This window comes from Canis aureus, chromosome 24 (assembly GCF_053574225.1).
Source record: "Canis aureus isolate CA01 chromosome 24, VMU_Caureus_v.1.0, whole genome shotgun sequence".
Lineage (NCBI taxonomy): Eukaryota > Metazoa > Chordata > Mammalia > Carnivora > Canidae > Canis > Canis aureus.
Window position 1 is genome coordinate 35,730,928 of NC_135634.1, and position 25,236 is coordinate 35,756,163.

Here is a 25,236-nt window from a genome sequence, read left to right on the forward strand (position 1 = left end):
GCCTTCCCCGATCGGACGCGCGTTAGGAAGCCGGGCCTCGGTGGTGCCCCCGCTTAACGGTCCCATTGGAAAAGTAGGTTCTGGCGCATTGGTTCCTAATCAAAAAAAAAAAAAAAAAAAAAAAACCGGCAGGAGCAGGACCCCCAAAGAGAGCACCCACCGCCCGACACCTGGCCTCCTGGCGGAGCCCCGGGCTGCAGCCGCAGAAACAGCCCCTCCTGTCTGAGGGCGGAGGGGCGCCCCCGCGGTGGCCATCTCTAGGAGGCGTTCCTGAGGGACTCAAGCCCGTGACTTCATCCCCAGCCCGGCCCTTGCATTGACAGCTCCCCTCCCGACCTCCGATACCTACCGGAGACTAAGCCTTTTCCCCGTCCTCAATTCCCAAAGAGCTGGGAGCCCAAGGTGCTGCAATAAATAAACCACCACAATATCTTGGTAGACATTTACAACGTGCTCAGGAACATTTTCCTTTAGTCCTCACAACTCTGGAAGGTCACAGAGGTCAGGAATCGGTGCCCTAATTCTCAAGCTATGAACCCGAAGACCTTGGAGAAGTGACCTGCTTCAAGTCTTGCCTGCTCCTCACTGGCCACTTAAGCCTCCACTGGCAGCCCCAGTCCTCCTGTACCCGTCCTCCCTCCAGGGTGTCCTCCTCCCAACACCACACCCTCCTCCCCCTCCCCGTTCATTTAACATTCACAGCGTACTTGGATGAGACAGTTTAATCTCATTTTATCTTCATAACAAGACTGTGAGGTAGGTGGGGCAGGTATCATGAAACCATCTGGGAGGTTAAGTAGGAAGCCATGGCTCAGAAAAGTTAAGGGATTTTTGTCAAGGTCATAAAGCTCGTAGGAGTCTCTGGTTTTGGCTCTGATGTGTAAAGGGACCAAAGCGGCGGAGGACAGATCTTGAAGGTTACTACTCTGCTCTTCTCCACGTTGTCCCAGGCAAGCTCTCTGCAGAGGCACCCAAGGTGGGACCCTCCTGCCCCGTCCTGGGGCTACCCACGAAGGTATGAGGAGGAAGCAAGACTCCAGATCAGCCCACTGAGGAATGAAGGCCGGTTCCATCCTTCCGCAGTTACCTCACCAGTTACGTCACCCAGAGGACCACCCCCCTGAGCGCATGATTCAGAAGACAGGGATGGATCCAGCCAGTTTGCAACAGTGACACACTCACAGAGATACACGTATCATTTTGCATAGATCCACCTCTGTGACACGCCATGCCCCAGTAGGACATCGTGCCAAACCTGCTCCAAGGACTCCGGATAAATAAGTTAGTTCACATTGTCTAGGACCAGGGATTTCTGGCAACCAGTAAGGAGCCCGGGGGCTGCCACACCTGGGGGGCCTCTCAGGGAACCAGGGCTCCTCTGCCAGGCTGCCCAGAGGAGAAAGATCCAGCTCTCTCCTCAGAGAGAAGAGTATCAGCAGCTTTTCCTGGCAGTGCCCAGAAGCAGCAGAGGGCAAAGGGCGAGGAAGAAGACTTCACTGCACACCCCTCCACCCAGGGTCACGTCCCCGCACCAGGAGGTCTCAGCATACAGAGAGGTTTTTCGTTCGCTGCTTCTTAACCACAAATGATGGCATAAAGGTCTTCCGGAGTGGCTGGCATGAAGTTCTTTCGGGGAACCCCCTTGACTCAATCCTGTGCAAAAGGAAAGGTAGCTTTAGGCTAGGAGGGGGACACGAAGGCAGCAATGGCCACAGACTTGATGGGGAATTGCCTATCTGCCGTGGGGAGCCGGGGACTTCGGCATGGTGCTTCCTTGCCCCACTGAGTTATTCACCATCACCCCCCATCATCTATTGGGGAATCCTCTGTGTCCCTTTGCTCTCCCAGCAAATCTGGGAGGTGGCCTAAGGTTCAGCTGCGAAGGGTGAGGGCTTGCTGGGCGGACATGAGGGGGTTTCCCCTCTTCTGGCCCTGCCCCTGCCACCGTCTCACCACACATGTGGCCTCAGGAAAGCAACTGCCTTCCCCAGTCCAGTCCCCATCCTCCTCTGTAAACGGGATGTGTTAGCTACTTTCTGTTTCTTCCAGCACCCTCTCCAAGACTACCTGCGTCTCTCAGATTTCAAAGGGACCAAAAAAAAAAACCACAACTGGCAGTCCAATCTCAGCATCCGGGTTCATCACTCCTTTCGCTGCCCTAACCTGGGCTGGGCCCCAGGACTCACCTAGGGGCACGCCCATCAGAAGGGGCAGGGGACTCAGGGTGCTTCGGGCTCCTCCAACGGATCCGGTTGAGCAGGACTTTGACCTTGTTCCAGTGGGAGAGATCCAGCTGAGCAGAGGGTGGGGGGATCACCACAGAGCTCCTCCCCACAACATACCCCTGACCAAGCTCCCAAAGACAGCAGGCACCACAGCCAGGACAAGTCACCCTCTCCAACCAGGAATTCCATCACTTTCTGAGTGTTTCCAGCCTTTGGGATATGTACACATCCCAACCAGCCCCTAACCCCCTCCATCCTGTCACCTGCCTCCGCACACACCCATCACCTACCTTGTGTCCCTGGGAGGGTGGGAAGATGTGGGCTGGCTCTGCGGTGGCCTCTGACAGCCTGTCAGGGTTGGCACTTGGCAGCCCTACCTTTAGGGCTACTGCTGTTTTTGCCCCTTCAGAAAGAGAATCAGATTACCCAGGGCCAGAAGCAGGAAGCCACCCATCAAGGCCAGGACTCAAAGGGTCTGCCTGGGGGGCCCTGGGCAGGCAAGACACAGTGGGAGATGCCATGGCCCCTCACCTGTCTCCTGTGCCTGGCTCAGCAGTTTGCGTGCCTCACTGCCTGGGGCACGAGAAGGTGGAGGTGAAGGTGCCAGGATTGGCTCCCCCACCTCCTCCTCTTCCTCTGCCTCCTCCGCTTCAGGATCCTGTGCACAGGACAGACGGGCACCTGACTAGAGGGCTGAGGCTGTTCTGAAGGGAGCCCTGGTTCCAGGGGTCCCAGACCTTCTCTGCTTCCCCCACTCACCTGTCTCCACCCACCCCCCACTGGCCTGTCCACCTGCAGCTCACTCACCCTTGGGGGCCTCTGGGTCTGCAGCTGCAGGTAGAGCTGCTGAAGCCTTGCCATCTGCTCCAGCACGAGGCACAGGTGTTCCAGGTAGCGGAGACCCTGCCCTGGGAGACAGGCCCAGGCTTCAGGCCCCAGGCCCCTGACCTGTGGGACAGAGTGAGGTAGGGGAAACCCCTGAATTCAGCCAGACGCCCATCCTGGGCAGCCAGCAGATGGGAGCAGAGGGGCCGGGGATAGTAGGCGCACACCACCAGCTGGCCTCCCTACCCGGCCAGGCATGGCCAGGCTGGCCCCGTACTGCCCCCCTCCACACAGCTGGGAGTGGGCCGAGGCAAGAACAACCCGTCAATTAGAAGCAAGGAATGCCCCACCCCGAGAGAGCTCCAAGGAGAAAGAGCCAGTGAGGCCCCACAGCCAGCAACCCACCCCCAGCCCCCCCACCCCCGTGTGAAAGGGCCATTTCCATCGCACTCTTCACCGAGCCTGAGAGGTGGCGTGGCACTCACCACCTCTGCTTCTTCCAGGCCTGCCTCTAGGTCCGTTTCTGCCTCAGTGGCCTCCTGTTCCCCTGCTCCAAAAAGGGGCACATCATATTCAGGCTTGCTTGGTGGCTTCAGGGAACGGTGGTGGGGCGGCGCGCCGGCAGGGGAAGCCGGGAGTTGGCGGGACCGCTCCAGCACCTGCTCCAGCTTGTGGCTGGCCACGAGCCGGCCTAGGTGGGCGGGAGGCTCCATGGAAGCGAGCGCCCGGGGCTCAGGGCTCCCTGTGGGCTCAAAGTCCAGAGAGTCCTGAGAAAGGCCCGGTGAGGCGGTCAGGGGGCTGTCTCCAACCACCATCTCCACTCCTGAGTCCCGGGAGGCCAGTTTGAGAAGCGGCTCCTGCCTCCTGGGACCTCTCAACTGCCCATCCGCCTTCCAGGAGGCCAGCGAGCACCCCTGAGCAGCGTCCGGGATCCGTCTGTAGGTGCTGCTGACTCCAGGTACTACGCAGCCGAGCGCCAAGTCCTCAGCAACCCCATCTGCCAGGAGAGTGAGTATCAGGCTGGGCAGGCCGCCCCTGACGCCCCCAGCATTCCTGGCAGCTGGCAGCATTCCCCGCGGAGGAGTGTCCTGGGCCAGAGGTGGAGGGAGGCGATCCACTGGGTGGCCACCGCCCCGCCCAGGTCTCTCCCTTCCCTGGCCTGGAGAAGTTAAGATGGGTTCCCGTCACAGTAGTCTTTGTTGGCCATCACAGCCCCCCGGGATCTGGGCTGTGTGGCAGGCAAGGCCTGGTAGGGCACATTCATCAGCTCCCTGTCTGGCCGGTCCCCCTTTTGAGGGGGGAGCTGCTGCTTCTTGGGATCCCTTGTGCCCTGGGGCCGGGTCCGCCTAAGACCTCCAAGTGGTGAACGGGGAGCCTCGGTCTCTCCAACTACTCCCCACGGGGCGGTAGGGCTGTGACCTACTGTGACCACCCCCACCCCCACCCCCACCCCCACGTCGGGACACGGGGAAAGGCACAGAGAAGGAAGCCTGGGGTCGGGACTGGGATGCGAGATCAAGTCCCTCCGGAGCTCCCGGGGAGGGTAATAAAAATAACAATCGCCGTAGCCGTGGCGGGCTGCTGTGCTTTTAAATGAGAAATAGTGAAGATTTTTTGGAGAGCTGGTGGGAAAAGGGGGGGGGAGCTGATTGGGGGGGAGCGGAGGCGAAGCCGCGCCCGGCCCCAGGGCTGCCCTCGGCGCTGGGCCCACCCAGCCTGATGCACCAGCGCCGGCGCGAGCGGACAGACCGACGGCCGCCCCCGGCTCCCCAGGCCAAGCGGCCCCCGCCCTCCCGGCCGAGGGCGGTCTCCTTCGGGGACGCGGCCGCCACCGCGGGGGGATCCACGGGGGGAGTCAGAGGCCGGGATGGACGGGGCCGGTCTACCGCCCCCACCCGGGGCTCCGGGGCGCGGCGCCATCCCCAGCCGGTCCGAGGGGAGGCGGCCCCGGGGCAGGAGGCGGGGGGGACTCACCCCGGCCGCCGAGCGGCTCCACCGCGAAGACGCGCCGCCGGCCCAGCATGGCCCCGACGCGGCGCCCGGCCCGCCTCCCCCGCCGCTGGCTGGCGGCTCCGCACGCGTCCGGCCCGGCTGGGCGCGGCCCCGGACCCTCCCGCGGGGCGCGGAGGGGAGGGGCGGGGCGGGGCGGGGCGGGGAGGGGCGCGCAGGTGAGCGGCGCGGGGGGCGCGGGCAGCGCCTGGGTCCGCCGACCCTCGGGCTCCGGGCGCCGTCGGCTGCAGCTGCGGCCCCCGCCCCGCCCCGCCCCGCCCCGCCCCCGGTTCCCTCGCTGCTCCGTCTTCCTGCCGCCGAGATGCCGCCGCGGATGGGGGGCGTTGGCGGGGCCTGGACGGGGCGGGGAGCGCGGAAGGAAGTGGAGCCCCACGGGGCTGCGGCAGAGCCCCCGCCCCGGCCCCGACCCGCGGCCCCGCGCTCCCCGCCGTGTGCCCGGGCCCGCCGCGCAGCCGCCCCAAGCCCGCCGCGGCCGACGGTCCCCCTGCGCCGAGCGCGCGTGTCCGCGGCGAGAGCCGAGCCCCGCGGCGCCCCCTCCTCTTCCTCACCCGAGCACCTCGGGGAACTGGGCCCGGGGGGGGGGCCGAGAAGCAGCCTGGAGGCCGCGTCCCCACCCCCACCCTCTTTGGGCCCATGCATTCCACCGTCCTTCACCCCCAAAGGCTCCCAGCCTGAAAGGGGAGCTGCCGAAGGTGACCCGAGGGGCCGCTGGCCTCCAAGGAGACCTCACTCGCCGGAGGAAGGGGACAGGGCTGGAAAAGTCCCGGCAGAACCCAAACCCCCGGGAGGCAGATAAGGGAGCTGGTGGACGTGCAAACTTGCACCTGAGCCTCGGGGGGAGGGGCTGGGGCCGGAGCCCTGGGAAGGAAGTGGCCGTTAACTGGGAGGGGAGAAGACACTACCCACCCCGCTGTGCTCCTTGCTCCTTCATACCCTTCCTCAAACACCTTACACGGGAGCCTTACCAGGGGGCCACAAACTAGAAGATTCTAACTATGTAGGAAGAGGAAACGGAAGCCGGTAGCCTGTAGCCAAGTCGGGAGACAGAATGAGAGCCTAGTCCCTCAATTACCTGCCATTCAATTACCTTGATTTTCAGGCCAAGCCCTACCCTGCTAGGCATAGGTCCTCTGGGTTGCCCCCTCCTAACCCCATCCTTCTAGGCAGCACCGCTACTCCATTCCCCTTGCCCAGATATAGACGGGGACACTGAATGCAGGGCCTGGCAGGAACTGCTTTATGCTTGTCCAACAGGATGTGTGGCACCAAACCCCATAGGCAGTGTCCGACCCCACCCCAGCCCTCCTAGGTAGGAGGGTTGGAGGGCTGGCCCCTATCAGGTGGCTTCCTCCCTCCAAAGAGAGGGTGGGGAGGTAAAGGGGGGGAACCTTTGCCAGATCTCGCCCTGAATTTGGAGAATGTGGGGCCAGATTCCAAGCAGTCTCCCTGGTGACTCTGGGGCAAGAATGCATCTGGAACAGGAAGCCCAGCCAGCAGGAATGCAGTGTCTCAGCATAAGGCTTTGTGTGGGCTCAAAAGAACCCACACCCCCACCCACACACACCCAAGCACACTCCCTTCCAGGCCACACGCCTGCACCCCACCACACCGATAGGCCTGAGGGGTATCTGGTGATGGGGATCCTTCATGGGGGCTACACACTTCCCTCCCATCTGCCTTCTGAAGCCCTGACTGGAGCAGCCCTGTGACCAGAGCTAGGTCCCGGCTTCGCCACACAGAGGGCTCTGTATCTCCCACCCTCCCTACTACTAAGGGAGAATCCTTTCCCTTTGAGAGATGCTTGAAGGAATGGCAAAGCCACCCCCTCGCTGCCCACCTGACTGGTGAGCAGCTGCCCTGAGTTCCTGAGACACATGGTGGCCGGGCAGAGTCATCTCTCAGGATGAAACCAGGGATGCCCAGCTGCCCCTCGTCCTCCATGGGGAAGTCCCAGCTTCAGGAAGCACATTTCCTGCAAAGCTCAGCACTGAGCTAGGCCCGGTGGGAGGAAGGTCAAAGCCAAGAGGCTGGAGGCAGCTCCTGCCAGAGCAGAGAAGGCTGGGAGCCATGGTGACCTCCCTTGTGGCCTGGGAGGCAGCCTCTGCTGATAGAGGTGCAAAAACTCCCTACCCCAAACCAGAAATGCGGGATTCAGACTCCAGGTGCCATTTCCTCCCCTCCCCTTAACCAGCTAGGAGTGCTTGGACTGGTTACTCATCCTCCCTGTCCACAGTTTCTTCATTTATAGAAGAAAGGGGATAGCAATACCTATCTCAGAACTGTGAGGCTTAAAGCACTTAAAACGTCTATGTGTTAAGATTATCTAGTCGTGTAACTTTGGGAATGTCACCTTCCCATTTCTAACTAAAGGGGCTATGTTAGATGCTCTCTGGGGAACTTTTTATTTTTTTAGATTTTATTTATTCACAAGAGACACAGAGAAATGCAGAGACACAGGAAAAGGGAGAAGCAGGCTCAATGTGGGACTCCATCCCCCAACTCTGGGATCACGCCCTGAGCCGAAGGCAGACACTCTACCACTGAACCACCCAGACACCCAGATGCTCTCTCAGGGAACTTCTAACTTGAATCTGTCTCCATTTCTGAAGTTATTCCCCCAAATGCAAAAAAAAAAAAAAAAAAAAAAACTCAAGAGGGCACAGCACTAGACAAATTGCAGTCTTATAATTAGATAGTTGCCACACACACATACACACACACACTATATCTGGGTCACGTGGAGTGGCCGCTCACAGCTGGCTTGGCATGGGTGGAGGGAGAGCAAGGTAAAAGATCGAAGACTGCCCCCAACCTTCTCCTCTGACCAATGGGTTTGGCTAATAACTCCATCTTCCAAAGAAGTTTGCTCCCAAGCTCAGGCTGGCTGTGTAGCTGCAGAGCACTCTGAAACCCTCAGGCTCCTGCAAAGAGAGCTGCCTGCCACAACTAAAGAACTGGATTTCAGCTTCAACCCATCCAGCCAAACAAAAACAAAAACAAAAAAGCCCATCCAGCCTTCCAAAGGCATTCAGCAACTCACTGGCATACCCATTTCACAAGGGGCTCCTATCCCACATTTTGTTCTCCTCCACTCCTTAGAACACTGCTGGCCCACCAGGCTTGGTTAAAGGTGGGGATCTGACCATGTTAATATCCCAGCCCACCTTTTCCAACCTGTCACTTCCCTGCTTTAAATTTTCAAAATGTTTCCAGAGCCTCAGGTGAAGTTCAGACCATTTCTTCTGGCATTCAAGGCTCCCATCTCCCTTTCTAGTCTTCTCTTGATACCTCCTTCAGCCTCTGCCCTAAACTGAGCATTCCACCTGCACCCACCCCATCGGTTGGCGTCTGTCCATTCCACCTGTCAAGTCCTGTCCATCCTTACACACAGATGGCCTCTGCTCTGTACTTACGGGGCCCGCCTTGTATGTTCCACATTAGCTCTAGGACTCATTGCCATATAGTCTTATTTCATTCATGCCATCTCAGTTGCTGCCACTTGACCATTACCTTCAGGAAAGCAACAAAAAAAGGCTATATTTTTCCATATTCTCACTGTGCCAGGACCCAGGTATTGACGGAGGGGTGAAATGGCCCCTTTTGGGCGCATTCTCCTCTGTAGCTCCCTGTCGTGGGCTACCTCTGACAGTAGGTGGCGCCAAGGAGGCCGTCCCGTTGCGGACCAGGTGTTCTGGCCTGGTGTACTCCTAAGCCACAGAAAGCCTTGATCTTTTCTATGAAAATAAAGGCAGCCATCCAGGCAAAAGGTGAGACAATTATAGGAAGGTGTAAATTATATCAACAGGTGCCTGAGGAGCCAACACAAACAGTCTCCACCAAGGTTCCTTCCAAAAAGAGCCCCACAGCACAAAAGCCTCTGAAGTCCAGCTTTGATCATTTCTGTGAAAACAAAGCTGAGGCTGTGGCCCATTCCTCAAGCTACCTGGAGGTGGGGTGGGTAGGTCTGGAGTACCCAGCAGCACCCATACACCTTTCTGAAATGTCCTTTGGGATTAGGACTGGGGGTGGTGGGTGAATCAAGCCCTAAATCTGGTAGGGAACCTCTGGCCCCCACCTCAACTCAAACATACCTGAGGGTAGACTCACCTGGCACCTAGCACTCTTCACTGATTGTTTTTGTTTCTCAAATCAACTACCAATGAAGCCAGTGGGGTCTCCCAAGGTGGGTAGGGTGGTCCCTTGGGATGGGGACTCCACTGGCCTGTCCTTCCCAGGCAAGGCTAACCTGCAGCCCTATCCGAGGTTCTTTCTGGTGATTATCTTTCTCAAATGGGTGCAGACAGCCTTGGCCAAGTGCTGGAGGTGCTCTGGATGCTGCCCTTCTCCTGCCCATCCGGCTCATCTGGGTAAGTCAGCGGGGCTTACAGCATTCACCCCAGGTAGAGCAAGGAGCACAGAGTCCCAGGCTGGCCAGTGCCAGAGGAGTACTGACACTGTCTCACCAAGCCGGGTCTGGACAGATTGGACATCCGGGCCTGCCTCCTATTTCTCCTGCCTGCCCTCTAGCACCTCTCCTCTTCTCCAGGCTCCCAGTGAGAAACTCACGCCTCTCATGGACCAGGAATTATCCCAGTAAAACTGGCATCTATAAAAAAGGGTCTAGGAGGTGGGGCGCCTGGGTGACTCAGTCAGTTTAGCACCTGCTGGGGCTCAGGTCATAATCCCGGGATCCTGGGATCAAGCCCCCCATGGAGCCCCCTGCTCAGTGGGGAGTCTGCTTCTCCCCCTCCCTCTACCCGACTCGTCCTTATCCACATGTGCTTTTTCTCACATAAATAAAATCTTTAAAATAAATAAATAAATGGGTCCAGGAGGGGCACCAATAAATGGGTCCAGGAGGAGCACGCAACCAAATGTGCTCCACCAACTGTCGTTTTAAGTTCAAGCCCCATATTGGGGGGTAGAGATTACTTAAAAATAATATCTTTTGGGCAGCCCCAGTGGCTCAGCGGTTTAGCTCTGCCTTTAGCCCAGGGCCTGATCCTGGAGACCCGGGATCGAGTCCCATGTCAGCCTCCCTGCGTGGAGCCTGCTTCTCCCTCTGCCTGTGTCTCTGCCTCTCTCTCTCTCCCTCTCTGTCTGTGTCTCTCATGAATGGACGAATAAAATCTTTAAAAATAATAAAATAGGGATCCCTGGGTGGTGCAGCGGTTTGGTGCCTGCCTTTGGCCCAGGGCGCGATCCCGGAGACCCGGGATCGAATCCCACGTCGGGCTCCCGGTGCATGGAGCCTGCTTCTCCCTCTGCCTGTGTCTCTGCCTCTCTCTCTCTCTCTCTCTTAGACTATCATAAATAAATAAATAAATAAATAAATAAATAAATAAATAAATAAAAATAATAAAATAAAATTGTTTTAAAAAAGAGGGGAAGTTGTCCAGAAAGAGCATAACCTTCCACCAAAAGAAGCAAGCCTCTTCAGTAAGGGGGATCACATAGTGAAGCACCTGGTAAGGCAAGGGTTCATGGGAGGGAGGGAAATAAAAGGGAAAAAATTATGCCAATAAGGACTTTCTCCCCAGTGGTAGAGAGAAGCTCGTCCCCAGGGGCCCGGGCTGGGAAGGAGAGAAAAGATCTACTTTGTTTTGTCCATGTATATATATTTATAGAGCTCATATGTGAAAACTATACAGAGTGAATACCTTTAGCCTCTGGCCCACCCCTCTCTTTCTACATATTTATCTCTGTGTCACATCCCCCACCTAACCCCTGTTGCACAGAGATACCCAATGCAGTGCCCACCTCAGACTTTGGTGCACAGCCTGTCCTGCGGGGGAAATTGAGAGTACCTAGCAGAAGCCTGGGACGGTGAGACCGTGCATGAGGACAGGTCCCAGGCCCTGGCCTCACCTAGCGCAGAGGGCGGAACCCCACCACCTGCCACCACCCTTCCCTGCCAACTTGTTTTTGGCATGGCCTTGCTATACAGGTGCCCACAGAGTTGAGGGCAGGCTGAGAGCACAGCCAGGAGCTCAGGCCTGGGAGCTGAGGGTGGGGGGTGAGGAGTAGCGCTGGCGGGCATGCTTCTCACAGTACAGCTCGTCTCCCACCCAAAAGTGCCCCCGCATCTTCAGGTTCAGCCCACAGTCTGCGCAGGAGTAGCAGCCCGGGTGACGGTAGCGCCCCTCCTGGATGCGTACAGCATGGTTCCTGCAGGGGCGATGGAGAGGGGAAAGCCATTAGCCTGGGGCGTTGGGGTGGAGATGGGGCGACAGGCAGGACGCTGCCATTCTCATTTCCCAGGAGCCTAGTTCCCAGCCCAGAGTCAGGGAAGATCCCCAAATCTCAGACCCTAGACTCCCTGAGGCTTCCTTTGGGGCTCTCACTTCAATAACTCCCAACCCCCACCCCTAGGACCTCTGGTTTAAAAAAAAAAAAAAAAAAGGAGTCCTTTCTCCTTTACACAAAGCAGACATAATCCATCCGGAATTTTCTGGGTTGTTAATGGAGCAGTGGTTCTCAAAATGTGGTCCCAGGTACCAGGACCCTCAGGATTGCAACCCCTGGGAACAAGTTGGAAATGCAAATTCTGGGGCCAGGGATCCCCAAAGAGGAAGCTCTGAGGCATGGGCCAGCCATCCGTCTAACGAGCCCTGGGGAGCCCTGCCCCCTGCTCTGAGATACACCACTCGCATCTGCACAACAGGCATAAGCAGTATCCCATTCCGCAGGGGGAACACGAAAGCCCGCAGAGGCTAAGGGCTTTGCCTAAGGTGAGTCATCCGCTCGTCAACACTGCACACTGCACGTTAAGAAATTTATGGCAGGGGGAGTGGGCTTTCAGCAATTTGCCAGAGAATGTGGCTGCATTATAATGCCACCCACTGAGAAAAATGAACCTACCTCTGGAAAATCTCTTTCCAAAGGGGGTGAGGGAGGGGGAAGAGTAAAATTTTCCAGGAGGAGGCACCTCATCTAGAGGCAGATCTCCAGAGGCTTTGAGATTATTGGAGAGCAATCAGAAGCAGTAGCATTTCTTCTTCCTCCTCCTCCTCCGGGGTGGGGGAGAGAGACCAGGAAGGAGGAGATGCAGCAGGAAGAAGCCAGCAAGGCGTGTAAGAAGCCTGAAAATAACCCACAAACCCCACCCCACCCCCTCCAGGGGCCCTGACAGGCTGTTCTCTGCAGAGTCTTCCTGAGGGCATCCCAGGCTCCACCCCCCACCCCCCACTCCCACCCCCAGCAGGGCCCTGCCTGGGCGTGCCTGCCTCCCAGCCGCCAATACTCACACAATGCTGGTGCCGCACTTCTCGCACGTGTGGAGCTTGGGTGGGGTGGCCAGGGCCCTGGAGGTGGGCAGGGAGGACTGGGGGCTCAGCAGGCTGGGCAGGAAGGCAGGTGTGCCACCTGGGAGGGGTGGGGGGTGCAGACAGACACATTAGAGTCATCCACCAGCGGCAGCCCCAGGCTGTATTGATCCTTGCATGCTCCTCGCACGCGGACTCCTAAGAGGTGCTCTTGTGCACCTCCAAAGGAACACTGGGTGTGAGGCAGGTAGGTAATAGAAGAAGAGAGTGATCACGGCAGCTCCTTGGCTAAGGCGCAGTCAGCCCAAGCTAAGGCACCCCGAAGAGCGTCTGTGCTGTAGCTACCACCTCCCACCAAGCAGGCGTTTCCTCTCGTGATCCAGTCGTGATGATATTAATTAAAAATGGTAATAACAGATAATAGCAGCACCACACTACCTTTACACAGTTTTCAAAGAGCTTTTATGGACACTGTTGCATGTGAGCCTTGGAACAACACTGAGATGAAGCACAGATGTTCCTGGGCGGGTATGGTCCCTGTTGGCCGCCAAGGACGCCCAGGCTTGAGCCGTGGAGTCACCGACTGTCTGTGCTCCCCCCACCCCTCTCCCTGGGCCCCGTCCCGGGCTCCACCAAGGCCTCAGGGTGATGATGCACAAGACTGGCTCCCTGCCCTCTGACCGCAGTGAACATCCCAGGAGCTGAAGGTCAGAGTTGAAAGGGGCCACCAGATACTGTGCTGGTGAGGCTGTTGATCCTCCCGACCGCCCCACCTCTGCCTCCCTGTAGCCAGTGCTCAGGCCGGGCCTCCTCGCCTCTCCCCTGCACGGGGGCAGCGCGCACGCACGCGCACACACACGCACACACGCACACACAGTACAGCTACAGCCACCTCAGGAGCTGCGCAGGCCCGTCTGCCCCATCAACAGCTCCTCAAGGGCGGACAGGTGCCCGACTGCGCTCGGCCCCACGCTCCGCACGCCCCTGGCCCATCCGACAGGCACAGTAAATCTGTCCAGTGAATCACCGAGTGGCCGGCAAGAGCCCGTCCCTCTCCTCCTGCTCACTCCGGCATCCGAGAGGCGGCGCCTGGCGTTACGTACCGGGCCCTCCTGGGTCAGGGCACTCGTCGGCCGGGCACGCGACACCTCTCAGCCAGGACTTGACCTCCGAGACCGCCGTCTGCGCTGCCAGGCCCGCTGCTCCGGCTCCCACACCAAGCCCCGCAGCTGCCAGCCACAGCCACCACAGGCCACGGAGCTCCCTGCCACTTTTTTTTTTTTTTTTTTGGTGTCCTCTCTGAGGCTCCAACTCCCAGCCGCCATCTTAAGGCCTTTGTTAAAAGTCTTGATCTTTCTTCAAGAGTCAAGTCAAACCCACCTTCCTCTGTGAAGCCCTGCCTGGGGACCCTGCCCCCCACCTTTATGCTTCCCTTGACACGCTTCCTGATCCCAGGGAGCACCTCTGGGTGCACCCCTGCCAGCACCTCTGGGTGCACCCCCCTACCAGACCTACCAGATTGAAAGCTCCTTTGGTGCTGGAACCCCCCTCTGGTGTCTACTCCTGTGATGCGCACTTAAGAAATACTAGTTCAATATCGTGTCCAGTCGGGGCCCAGGGGTGTCCTGCTGGAACCTACTTCCTACCCTGGGGGTTGGAACCCCCCGCCCCCCCTCCCCAGGGACTCACCTTTCTCCTCAGCCTCCAGGGCTTCCTGCAAGAGCCGAAAGGAGCTGGACTGCCGGGGGGCCACCCGCCCCTCGCGATTTTCCTGCAGCATCTTGTAGACTTCGGAGTCCTCGTCCAGAAGGTGGCTTCCCCTTTCGGAGTCCGCACTGCGGGGACGGGAGGCAGCCAGGAGTGAGGGGCCCTCCCTGGGTATGAGCGCCAGCATGGGGGCAGGGAAAGGGTGCCCCAGGGGAGACCCAGGGGATTCCGGGGGACTCGGAGGAAAGCCAAGCCCCCCCCCCCCACCTCCCCACTACCCCATCCCTCTTCTCTGGAAAGCCCGTCGGCCTCAGGCCCTCCCAGGCCCTCCGGGACCCCCCCCCCCCGGGGCCCGCCGGTACCTGAGCCTGGGGCTGGAGGGACAGGGACCCGGGGAAGGCGGCAGCACCAGCACCGCCGCGTCGCCAGCGCCGCCGAGGCCGGCCTGCGGGACAGCGAGGCACCAGGGGAGGAGTCGCGGCTGCAGCCTCGGGCCGCCCGCCCGGCCCCAGGCCCGCCACCAGGGGGCGCCCGGCCCCCGCTGACCAGCAGGCCCCCTGCAGGCCCCGGGGTACCGGGCGGCCAGCACCCACCTACACCCACCTACACCCACCTACGGAGGTGCAGAGGCCCCGCCAGGAGATTGGGCAGGGGCTGGACAGCAGAGGGGAAGCAGATCCTCCTGCGGTGAGGTCGGGGAAACATGGAGTGAAGGGCCTGAGACCCCTCCAGGGGCAGGGCTGGGGCCGCACCAGGGACCTCGCCCCTGCACACGCCTCCTGTCCCAGGTGTGGGCTGGTGGGCCTCTCGTGGCTGCCCTGGAGCCGTGGGGGGTCAAGCCCATTTGCGGCCCACGTGCCAGCAGCAGTGCCCCCTCTCCAGGTGTGTGCTGTCCATCTGGGGCTCTTTACACTTGCTGTCCAGTGGAAATCTTGCCTTCGAATTCCCTGTTGCTCCCCTTTCTGGCCTGCACCTCTGCACCCACCCCTCCTCCTCTGCTTCCTCTCTCTGGGCACCCCCAAGGAAAGAGGGAGCCCCACCCAGCCACAACCAGACAGGCCACAGCGCACCATGCTGGGAGCACAGTTCCCCAGAAGGCCGAATTCCCTCTATTTTATTTTATTTTATTTTATTTTATTTTATTTTATTTTATTTTATTTTATTTTATTATTTTTTTTATTTTTTTTTTTAATTTTTATTTATTTATGATAGTCACACAGAGAGAGAGAGAGAGGGGCAGAGACACAGGCAGAGGGAGAAGGAGGCTCCATGCCGGGAGCCCGATGTGGGATTTGATCCCAGGTCTCCAGGATCACGCCCTGGGCCAAAGGCAGGCGCCAAACCGCTGCGCCACCCAGGGATCCCTTTATTTTATTTTTTAAAGATTTTATTTATTTATTCATGAAAGACCCAGAGAGAGAAGCAGAGACACAGGCAGAGGGAGAAGCAGGCTCCCCTCAGGGACCCCAGTGTGGGACTTGATCCCGGGACTCCAGGATCACACCCTGGGCCAAAGGCAGGTGCTCAACCACTGAGCCACCCAGGCGATCCCCAAATTCCCTCAATTTTAAAATTCAAAATCAGGGACAAATTATGGGATGAAACGATAAAGCCCTATGAATTTTTAAGCTAAAAGCAGAAACTTGAGAGTTTTGAGAAGACAGCCCTGGACCCTCACCCCTGCAGCTCCCTTCCACCTGCCTACATTCCTCATGCTCTCAATGCCACGCAGTCGACAGACGGTAAGATGGTTTCCTCAGGAAGGACAGTCAGCCCCTGCTACTTAAGAACCATGTCCCGTTGCGCCATCTGAAGTCAGCATGTGCCCACACAGGGGCAGCGGCTAGCCAGAAGGGGGTGCTGAAAGCTACCCAGGCGCTCTTGGCAAGCCAAGTCCCCGTGCCAACCAGCCAGAGGGGTGCTCCCTTCACTTCACATCTGCTCACCAAAGCATGTGCCGACCCAGACATGGCACTTCCAGTTTCCAGAAGGGCACCATAAAGGCTGGTGGTGTCCTGTGCCCTGGGCTCAGTGGAGCCCCAGCCAGCTCAGGAGCCAGCAGCAAGGCCCTGGCCCTGGCAGACTGGGGTGGGGGCACCTCATCTACAGTCACCTGTACCCCCCTTCCTCCTGAAAGACCACTGTGCCCTGGTGGAAAGGGGCCCAACCCCCTTACTGGGGAGCAGCTCTGCCTTCCTTCTCCCTCCCTCCTGGTCAGCTAGGGACACCTGCAGGAACCTTCATCCCCAAGTACAGGGGGTGAAAGGGCTCATCTATAGCCAACACCTCTCAAAATGTGTTCTGGTGAACACGGGGACGTTAATAAGTGAGTTGCAGGTGTGGGGCAGGGAGCGCCAGGAGAAATTCTGTTGTTAAAGTAAGTTTAGGAAAAATAAATAAATAAAGTTTAGGAAATTAATAAAATTAAATCTATTTCTCATGGGACTTCTTAGAGCCTTGAAGGTGCTACAAGTACACAGTGACTCCCAAGAGGGAGGTGTGGGGCCCTGTGACTCCCACACCATCTGACCACAGCCTCCTTTATAGGCCAGAATGCAAAGCTTCATTGGGCTAGGAATTTCTGTTTATCCACCAGTGCATCCCCAGAGCCTAGAAGGGTGCCTGACACAAAGCAACTGCTCAATAAAAGTTTGTTGAAGGAATGACCACGGTCCTCAGGCCAAAGAAGGAAACTCAGAGCATGGAGACTAACTCTGAGGTCCAGAGAGAGCAAGAGGGGCTTATCCCAGGTTAGATGGTGGCGGTGGTACTAAGCCACGTCTCCCTACCACCCAGCCCAGGGCTCCTGTTTACACAGCATGGGTGGTCTTCAAGTCTTTGCATCGGGTCCCTGAGGGCTTCTGAAAACACATATTGGTGCCCCTGCTCCGCACCCTCACTCCTGCATCTCAGGCTAGGACCTGAAAATTAGCATTTCTAACAGGTTCCAAGGTGCTGCTGCTGGCTGGGGAGCCACACCCTGTACCACCAGCATCTCCCGTTTGCCCAAGTTTGGGACGCTGCAGGGAAGAAGGCCAAGATGATGGACCCTCTCCAGCCATGCCCTGGGCCAAGCGTATTTTCAGCTGGTCTCCACCCCAAAGCTCTCCCAGAGAAGCCCCTCCCCTCCCCACCCCACCGCCACCCCAAACATGCCAGGTCTTGCTGGTACACCATTTTCCCATCTCCCTGGCTTATCGTCCCCTAATCTAAACCCTACCCAGTCCTACCTCCGACGTCCAGCAAAATTCCTGACAAAGCCTTCTCAGGCCACCCAGCTGACACTCCTCTCCCCTCCCAGAATGCCTCCTGCTTTTATAATTAAGACCACACTGTTCAGTTCTTAATTGTTCCAGAACTGCTTTACATGTTTGTCTTATCTCCCAACTACATTTCACATTCTTTAAAGACGGGGATCTTATCGAAGGCATCTCCATGCCCACACTGCCTGGCAGGCCACTGAGTAGGCCCACAACGAGTCACTGGAGGGGCCCTACCATGGGCTCCCCCACAGGAGCCCTCCCTCTCCTTCTCCAGAGCCCCCAGTTTCTAATGCCCTCCCCCAGCCATCTCCAAAGGCTCTGCCTTCTGGAATGCAAAATCAACCGGGAGGTAGGATTCCAGCGGCTGGGCCTCATCCCCTTCACCCCAAGGCTGGACATGCCCCCCCCCCCAACTCTGCCGCCAGCAGCTGTGGCCTCACTCCCTCACTTCCTCACCCCTGCCCTTACAGAGGAGAAATACCACCAAGGCAGGGAAGGCGGGGCCTGTCACCAGTTCACAATGGGACCCAGTGGGGGGTGTCCAGGGTAGAAGGGCAGGGAAGGGGGCAGACAGAAAGTAAGCCAAATGCAACTTGAGGCAGAACCACAGTCCCACTGGTGGTGGTTCTCTGGGCTGAGTCAGAGGAGGAGGAAGGGGGATGGGGGGGACAGGAGTTGGGGGTGGGCATGGGACTTGGAATGGGGAGGAATGTGTTCAAGAGATGCAGCCAGAGCCAAAGGGAACCATCCCAACAACAGCAGCAAAACTATTTCAGCCCTGGCCCAAGAGAAACACTCAGGAAGGGAGGAAGCTAGCAGGAGGAGGGGAGGCGGCAAGTGGGAGGGCAAGAGGTAGAAGGCCGCTGGGGACTGGCCAGGCAGGGCTGGGGCACAGAGAGGGCGGCCCACCACAGACACAACGGCCTCCTGGCTCGGGAGAGGGGCGTGCTTGGTGCTGGGAAATGGAGGCCCCAGCTGCCCAAGTGGGACCTGAGTGGGTCCTGCTGGTGGGCAGCAACCAACCAGGATGGGAGGCTCTGTCCTCCCCCCAGGTATCCTCACCTGGCGGCTTCCAGGACGGCCCCCATAGGAAAAGCGGTTGGCAGCAGTGGGTCCCGGGGAATATGCCAGGTTCTGGAAACTGAAATGCAGGCAAGGGCAGCTGGGTGCCAGGCATCCCCCCCCCCCACCCGCCTGCCTCAGGGACACAGAGGGTGTTCCCTCAGGCTCCCCTAAACCCTAAACCCAGCTATGGAGACTGAGGGGCCTGGTCTGGACCCCACCCCGTGCGCTCACCTGCGGCTGACCACAGCCTCCCCAGGGAGGGTGTGCGGGCTGCTGGGGGGCAGGGCAGAGAAGGGGCTGCCCGGCTGGGGGCTGGAGGAGCAGGGGCTGGAGCAGGAAGACCGCAGGGAGGACTGGCTGTCCGAGTGGGTCCTCACAGAGCCCTGTGGAGAGAAGGCTGGGAGGGTGGCACCCAGCCCCTCCCGGCCCTGCCCCTCAGGGCTCCCCTTCACTTCAGGGTGCTGGAGTTCCCAGAAGAAGGCCCCATCCTACCTGGAAGCGAGTGGCCAGCACTTCCACAGAGCTTTCCCCATTGGTCTGCCTGGGGGAAGCAGCCGGAGACCTGAGGAGAGGCCGGGGGAGGCAAGTCACAGGAGTCCTGGAACCCTCCTAACCTGACAGGGGCTGCAGATTCCAGCTGGTCCCACAACAGATTCTCAAGATGAGTAAAATGTTCAAAACGTGGATATCAGGTTGTCAACTTGCAACTTTGCCAAATTCAAAACAAACAATCATTATCAACAACCACCGCCATTTCTCCAAGGAAAGGACAGTTTAGCATCAATATGTAGACTGGACATACTTCATAAATTCAATTTTGTTAAAAACTCCTCACAGTATCCCCTGTCTTTTTCTTTTCCCTTTTCTTTTTATTCCTTTTTTAAAAAGATTATTAATTAATTAATTAATTTATTTATTTATTTATTTATTTATTAGAGAGAGAGAGCATAAGCAGGGGAAAGGGCAGAGGGAGAGGGAGAAGCAGACTCCTCAATGAGTGTGGAACCCCGACGTGGGGCTCGATCCCAGGACCCCAAGACCATGAACTGAGCCAAAGCCAGATGCTTCACTAACTGAGCCACCCAACCACTCCTCTTTTTTTTCTTTAAGTAATCGCTATGTTCAACATGGGGCTCAAGCTCACGACCCCGGGATGAAGAGTTGCATGCTCTACTGACTGAGCCAGCCAGGCACCCCTCTTTTAATTTTTTTTTAAAGATGTATTTATTTACTTATTTATGATAGACATAGAGAAAGAGAGAGAGAGACAGAGACACAGGAGGAGGGAGAAGCAGGCTCCATGCTAGGAGCCCGACGTGGGACTTGATCCCGGGACTCCAGGATCATGCCCTGGGCCAAAGGCAGGCGCCAAACTGCTAAGCCACCCAGGGATCCCTTTTTTTTTTTTTTTTTTTTTTGCATTTCATCCAGACTTTGTCACTGGTCAGCATCAGTTTGTAGATTAATTTTGGGGGAGATTGCTGATTTCACATCAATAATCCTTTATCTTGCACCCATGCAGAAACTGAAGCCCAGAGAGAGAAAGCAATTTCCTAAAGCCCAACAATGGTCAGGCCAGCCGCCCACTCTCCTCTGCCCAGCCAGATGCTGTCTGCCACCAGCTGCTAATGGCTTGGAATACCTTTGAGAGGGTCATTCCTGGTCCCTTCTGAAGCCAACAAAGGATGGAGCCTGTGCCTTCTTCCCCCCACAGGACCCAGAGAGCTAAAGCAACAAGCAGCCCCAACCCCCCCACCAATCACCAAGGCACCCAGAAAAGAGATGCCCTTACCTCAGCTCCCTGGGGACCCCCTCCAAAGCCCTTCCCACTGGAGCCTTGAACAGGAAGCCATGGGAGGGCTGGGGCTGGCTGAGGGTGAAGAAAAAGCCCACCATGTCCCAATCCCACTACACCATTCCTGGATGTCGGGTCACTTCCAGAGAGGTCAACAAGAACCTCAGTCATCGCACACCACAGCAGCCACAGCCTCAGCCTCCCCAGGGAGGGGTGTGGAGCCAGAGTGAAGGGAGCTCAAGCTCAAGCTCAGGCTCCAGTCCAGAGCACTGCTTCCTGCCACAGAGCTTCTGGGTGCCCAAGTGGCCTCCTGATGTGGGGGAGACTCGGGGGGTTTCGGAGGAGGCCAGACAAAGAAAGAAGAGGCAGGGAGTCTTGACCTACCCAACATGGAGCTGGAGGCCTGGAGGGATTCAGCCCGGCCCACTCCCTCATGGGACTGGGTCCCTCTAGAAGGAACTGTGAGGAAGTGATGGTGTCAGCAGCTCCCTGCCCCTCTGCCACCCCATTCTGCAGCCTCTTATAGACTTTGGTCCCCTTCACATATGCCATAAGCTACTCTCCACCCTCCTCTTCTAGGCCCCACTCCTGCAAACACTCATGAGTCCGAGGAAGGAGTCAGGATGGGGCCAGGGTCATGAGAGCATCACGGAAGCCAGCTTCTGCAGCACTGTGGGATGGTGGGGGGTGAAGAGATGGCATGGAGCCAGGGCCCAGAGAGAGCCCAAGTGAGGGGAGGGGATGGCAGAGAGGCTGGAGGTGCCTGACTCAGGTTCAAGGCTTGCCCAGAGGGTTCTCCTGGCTGGGGGATCTCCCAACATTCTTGCCCTGTGACTCACTTGGACGCTCCACCCCAAGGAGCCACCTGTTCCCCCCACCCCCACAACCAGGTCTCCGGGCTGAAAACCCAAGCCTAGGAATCTTCCTTCACCAGCACAGCCCCCAGAGGCAGTGGGGAGGGACCGAGGGGTCCTATGGTGAGTGAGCTCCCAGACCCCTCAAACCACCCCCCCCCCGGATCAGAACAAAGGCCATCCTCTGTTGGAGGCAGGGGCCCAGGAGACCCAGCCTAAGGCACACCTTTCCCCTCTTCAACCCACTTCATGCCCACACCCTGTACCCTGCGCACTTGGGAACCCGTCAAACCCGGGCATCCAGGTGGCTGATGCCAGCCTGCCCTGCCCATGGCTGCATGCCCAGCCATGCATAGGGACACCCCCCAGCCCACCCTGCTGCAGCCCCAGAGCCTGGACCTTCTCAAAGATGAGCCCAAAGGGCCCAGGAAGGCCGGGGTGGGGCTGAGGGCAGGTGGGTGAGGACAGCCGCTGTGCAGCAGGCAGGCAGAGGAGAGAAAAAGCCGGCGGGCCCAGCGGAGGTGGAGGGCCTACCGGTCTAGCTGCAGCCGCAGGGGTGAGGGGCTGTGGCGGATCTTGCTCTGGGCCTCAGCATGGAGCATGCCCTCGGCGCTCTCCCCGTTGATGGCCACGATAATGTCGCCAGGCCGGAGGTCAGCAGCCTCAGCCTTGCCCCTCTCGGTTACCTGTAGGGGATGAGATATCCCTGCTCAGACAGTGATGACATTCCCGTCGGGATGGAGGAGAGGGGGTTTCTCTCTGTCCTGCCCAGGGAACACAGAGGCTGGTTTGAAGCAGGCTGGCCTGCTTCCCACTTTGTCCCCCGGCCCAGCAGGCTCTGCCCAGCTGATCGGCTCATGCCCTCCAAAAGCTGGAGGGGAGCCACCCCCCTCACCCCAGCGCTGGCGTTCTCACTGGGCCTCCCGAAGAAATGGCAGCATTTCAGGGACTGTACTTGGAAATGCTTTAGGATAGAGAGCCCTGCCCGTGCACATCACACCATGCAGGTGGCTGCCTGCATGCAGCCCGTTGGCACGAACGCTCCCTGGCCTGGGCCTGGGTCAAGAGGAAACTGCCAAGGACCTGGGGCTTCTGTTCTAGTAAACTCCCCAAATGGCTGCCAGCAGGTATAGGGTTGGTGTCCAAGGAGAGAGGAGCCCTGTACTTGGCCCAGCTCCCTTTCACTCCCTAGAAGTCTGTTCCTGGAGTGGTCATCGCATCCCCATGGCAATGGAGCCCCAGTCCTCCCCAGGCTACCACTCCCAGCAGCAGACCTCTGCTTCCAGAATAAACAAAGAAAGGTGCCTGTGCAGAGCAGGGTAGACCCTACCTCTGGGGGGCACCTCCTTAGCTCCTGGAACTAGCCCTTACCTTGGTCACCATGATGGGCGAGTGGAAATCCCTGCCCCCAGTGATCCGGAAGCCCCAGGGCCCTGGCCCTGCCACATCCACCGTCAGCGCCATATCTGAGGAAGCAGAGGGATGGAGACGCTGTAAGGTGGCAGGAGAAGCAGAAGAGAGGGGATGACAGGTCCAGTGAGCAGCCAGTTAGGGGCTGGGGGGGTGAGGGGGAGGGTAGAGGAAGTGACTAACTCCCTTCCTCAACCCCCAGTTTCACTTCCCCCCACGCTGGGAAGCCATGGCTCTGAGTTCCCCCTTCGCCCGCCACCATCTCCAGCAGCGCGGCTCCCAGAGGGCAGGCTGCCAGGGCGCCTCACGGGGGCTTGCGGGATGGAGACCAGGAGAACAGGCGGCAAGGCCGAGGCAGGTGGTAGGAGATGTCACCGCTTCCTGCCTCTCCCCCTCCTCCACCAGCAAGGCTAAGTCGCTTCAGGGCCCGCTTCCTGTCCCCAAAACTGACTGCACAAGGTACTTCCTCCCCACTCTGGGGGAGGGCAGTGTTCTGGGAACAGGAGTGATAGCAAACAAGGGGATGAGGCCACCGCAGACTGGCCCAGTAGTTGGCTGGGTGGGGACTGGCCCAGGGTCCTCAGAGGGGCCTCCTGGCTGCCTGCCTGGCCCCTGGCAATGTGGTCCAGATAGGCAAGACTGGGCTTCCCACCACCCCCAGCGGCCTGCTGCCCTCCGAACAGCCCCAGCCAGGAGGACGGGCTCATGTGCCCGGCTGGGCGCATCCACCCCCTGGCAATGAGCAGCAGGGTGAGCTGACTGATGCTGCCTGCTAGCTGGCGCCCCGGGCCTCCCATCCACTGCCCCTCCGCTGGGCAAGGGAGTGTCCTTGCAGACCAGCCCTTGTAGGATTTCCTGAGCCTCTAGTTATGGAGTCAGGAGCCAACCCGGGCAGGAAGCTGTAATGCCAGCCTGGGCCACCACCCTACCCAGCAGCCCCCTGAGGCTGCCCCTGGGGAGGCCCAGAGACCGCAATTGCTGTCAGAATCGATCAAGGACACTGGGGCCACTTCCCAAGTTTAAGAGCCTGGGGAGAGCGCGCTCAAGCCAGAACCGGCTGCCCGCCCTCTCCTCGGCCTTTTGCCCAGGCCTAGCCCCTGCCCCTGCCCCTGCCAGGTCCCGGGGCCCGGGCCGGCGCTGGCAGTGCAGAGCCCCCGCGTTCTCAGACCTTTGAGCCGGCGGTGGACTCCGCGCCCGGGCCGCGGGGAGGTGCCCAGCCCGTCGGCCCGGCTCTCCCAGCTCCGGCGCCCTGTGCGCTCCGAGGCCAAGGTACCGCGGGCCGGACGCTGGAGCAGAAGCGCGGGGATGAGAAAGGGCCGCCCGCGGGGGGCGCCGCCTCCGGGGAGGCTGCAGGGCGGGCGCCGGGGCGCGGAGGGGGCGGCAGCGCGCGGAGCCGCCAGGGCCCCGGAGCCGGCCGTGCGGACGGCGCGCAGGTGGGCGCGCTCACCGGGCCCCGCTCACCTGGCCCCGCTCACCCGGCCCCGCTCACCCGGCCCCGCTCACCCGGCCCCGCTCACCTGGCTCCCGCTCACCCGTCGGGCTGGGCGGCCGGGCCCGGGAGGGAAGGGCAGGGAAGGAGGAAGGGTGAGGAGCCGCCGCCGCCGCCGCCCGACTCTGGGGAGAGCCCGCCCGGGGCTCCGGGACCTGCCTCCGCCCATGTGATCCCGGGGCCGCCCCTGCCGCCGCCTCCTCCGCGCAGCCCGGCCCCGGCGGCCACCTGGCCCTCGCCCCGCCGCGGCGTGCGGGGAGGGGGCGCGGCCTCCCCCGCCAGGTGCCCTGCGACGCCCGGGGCTGCCGCCCCCCGAGCTCTCCCAGGCCGGCCGCGCCCACCCGCCTTCCCGGGGCCTCCCCCCAGCACCCCGGGGCGGGGCGGGCCGGGCCGGCTGGGTCCGTCTGCGGTCCGCCCGGCTCCCCCGCCCACTCCGGGCTCCGACGCCGGCGCGGGTGCGGCCGACACCCCCGATCCCGAGGCGGGCGCCCGCCGCCGCCCCCACCGCGCCCCCCGAGGCCGCGGCGCTCCCGGTGCTGGGGCCCGCGGGGGGCGCTGAGCCGCTGCCGAGACGCCCGCGAGCCGGCCCCGCTGGGGCGACCTCCCGACCCGAGGGCCGTGGCGGGGGTCGCCGGGCACTCCCCGGGCTGGCGCCGTTTCCTTCCCTGGCTGCCCTCTCTGCTGCCCTGCTGGGGTGCGCCAGCCGCAGCAGGCACCCCTGGCCCCCGCTCCCGCCAGCCACCTGGAACCCAGGCTCCGGGGCTAGGGACACGGCAGCCAAGGGAAGGCCCCAGGCCCCAGGCCCCAGGCCCCAGCCCAGACCCCTCTGGCACACGGTTCCCCAGAGCCATCCCCGGGCACCTTCACCCGGAGCCCGAGGGTCACCGGTCCTCGCGCATCTCCCGCCGGCCCGGACTTTGCACGGTCGCTGTGGGGCTGGGCTGTTTTCAGGGAAGCACACCTGTGGGCACAGCTGTAGGCTGCCTGGCTCCGAGTGAGTCATTCCCTCGGCTTCCCCCTGCGAGGACTGCCTTCCACCCTCCTGCCACCCTCCCCGCCCACCTCAGCCCCGTCTCATCCTCCCTGCACTGACCCGGCCATCAGCGACAGCGACAGCGCAGCCTCCAGCTCCCTGCTGGGGCTCCCTCCCTCCCCAGGTGTGAAAGCCACTCTCCCACCCCTCAGTCCCGGGCCTCCAGGATTGACCTCTTTGCAGGACACCACTGCTCTCCCCCCCACAACTAGACTGGAGGCCCTCCAGGGAGCAGGAGACTGCAGGACGGGCAAGTGCAGCCTTGGAGTCGCACAGACCTAGCCTCAAATGTCAG

General features: G+C 59.9%; 2 protein-coding genes across 9 annotated transcripts; both read right to left on the minus strand.

Moving 5' to 3' along the window:
* Nucleotides 1-707: 707 nt before the first annotated feature.
* C24H8orf58 (chromosome 24 C8orf58 homolog) lies at nt 708-6,600 on the minus strand. 5 transcript variants are annotated; one of them, XM_077868891.1, is made up of 7 exons: nt 5,609-6,600; nt 3,536-4,047; nt 3,033-3,173; nt 2,757-2,883; nt 2,516-2,628; nt 2,187-2,269; nt 708-1,653 (listed from the first exon to the last, which is right to left on the minus strand). In XM_077868891.1, the coding sequence occupies exons 1-7, from the start codon at nt 5,697-5,699 to the stop codon at nt 1,542-1,544; spliced, it is 1,179 nt and encodes a 392-aa protein (XP_077725017.1). In that variant the 5' UTR covers nt 5,700-6,600; the 3' UTR covers nt 708-1,541. The 5 variants fall into 5 exon arrangements, with proteins under 5 accessions (XP_077725017.1, XP_077725015.1, XP_077725019.1 ...); XM_077868889.1 differs by having other exon boundaries at nt 2,187-2,293; XM_077868893.1 differs by lacking the exon at nt 5,609-6,600 and adding an exon at nt 5,025-5,122.
* A 4,057-nt stretch (nt 6,601-10,657) lies between these two features.
* On the minus strand, nt 10,658-24,900 carry PDLIM2 (PDZ and LIM domain 2). 4 transcript variants are annotated; one of them, XM_077868896.1, is made up of 10 exons: nt 24,870-24,900; nt 22,381-22,475; nt 21,544-21,695; nt 18,853-18,922; nt 18,592-18,743; nt 18,358-18,436; nt 14,395-14,477; nt 14,015-14,160; nt 12,308-12,425; nt 10,658-11,228 (listed from the first exon to the last, which is right to left on the minus strand). In XM_077868896.1, exons 2-10 carry the CDS (start codon nt 22,471-22,473, stop codon nt 11,051-11,053), a joined length of 1,071 nt encoding a protein of 356 aa, XP_077725022.1. In that variant the 5' UTR covers nt 22,474-22,475; nt 24,870-24,900; the 3' UTR covers nt 10,658-11,050. The 4 variants fall into 4 exon arrangements, with proteins under 4 accessions (XP_077725022.1, XP_077725021.1, XP_077725020.1 ...); XM_077868895.1 differs by having other exon boundaries at nt 24,770-24,888; XM_077868894.1 differs by lacking the exon at nt 24,870-24,900 and adding an exon at nt 23,937-24,072.
* Nucleotides 24,901-25,236: the final 336 nt, after the last annotated feature.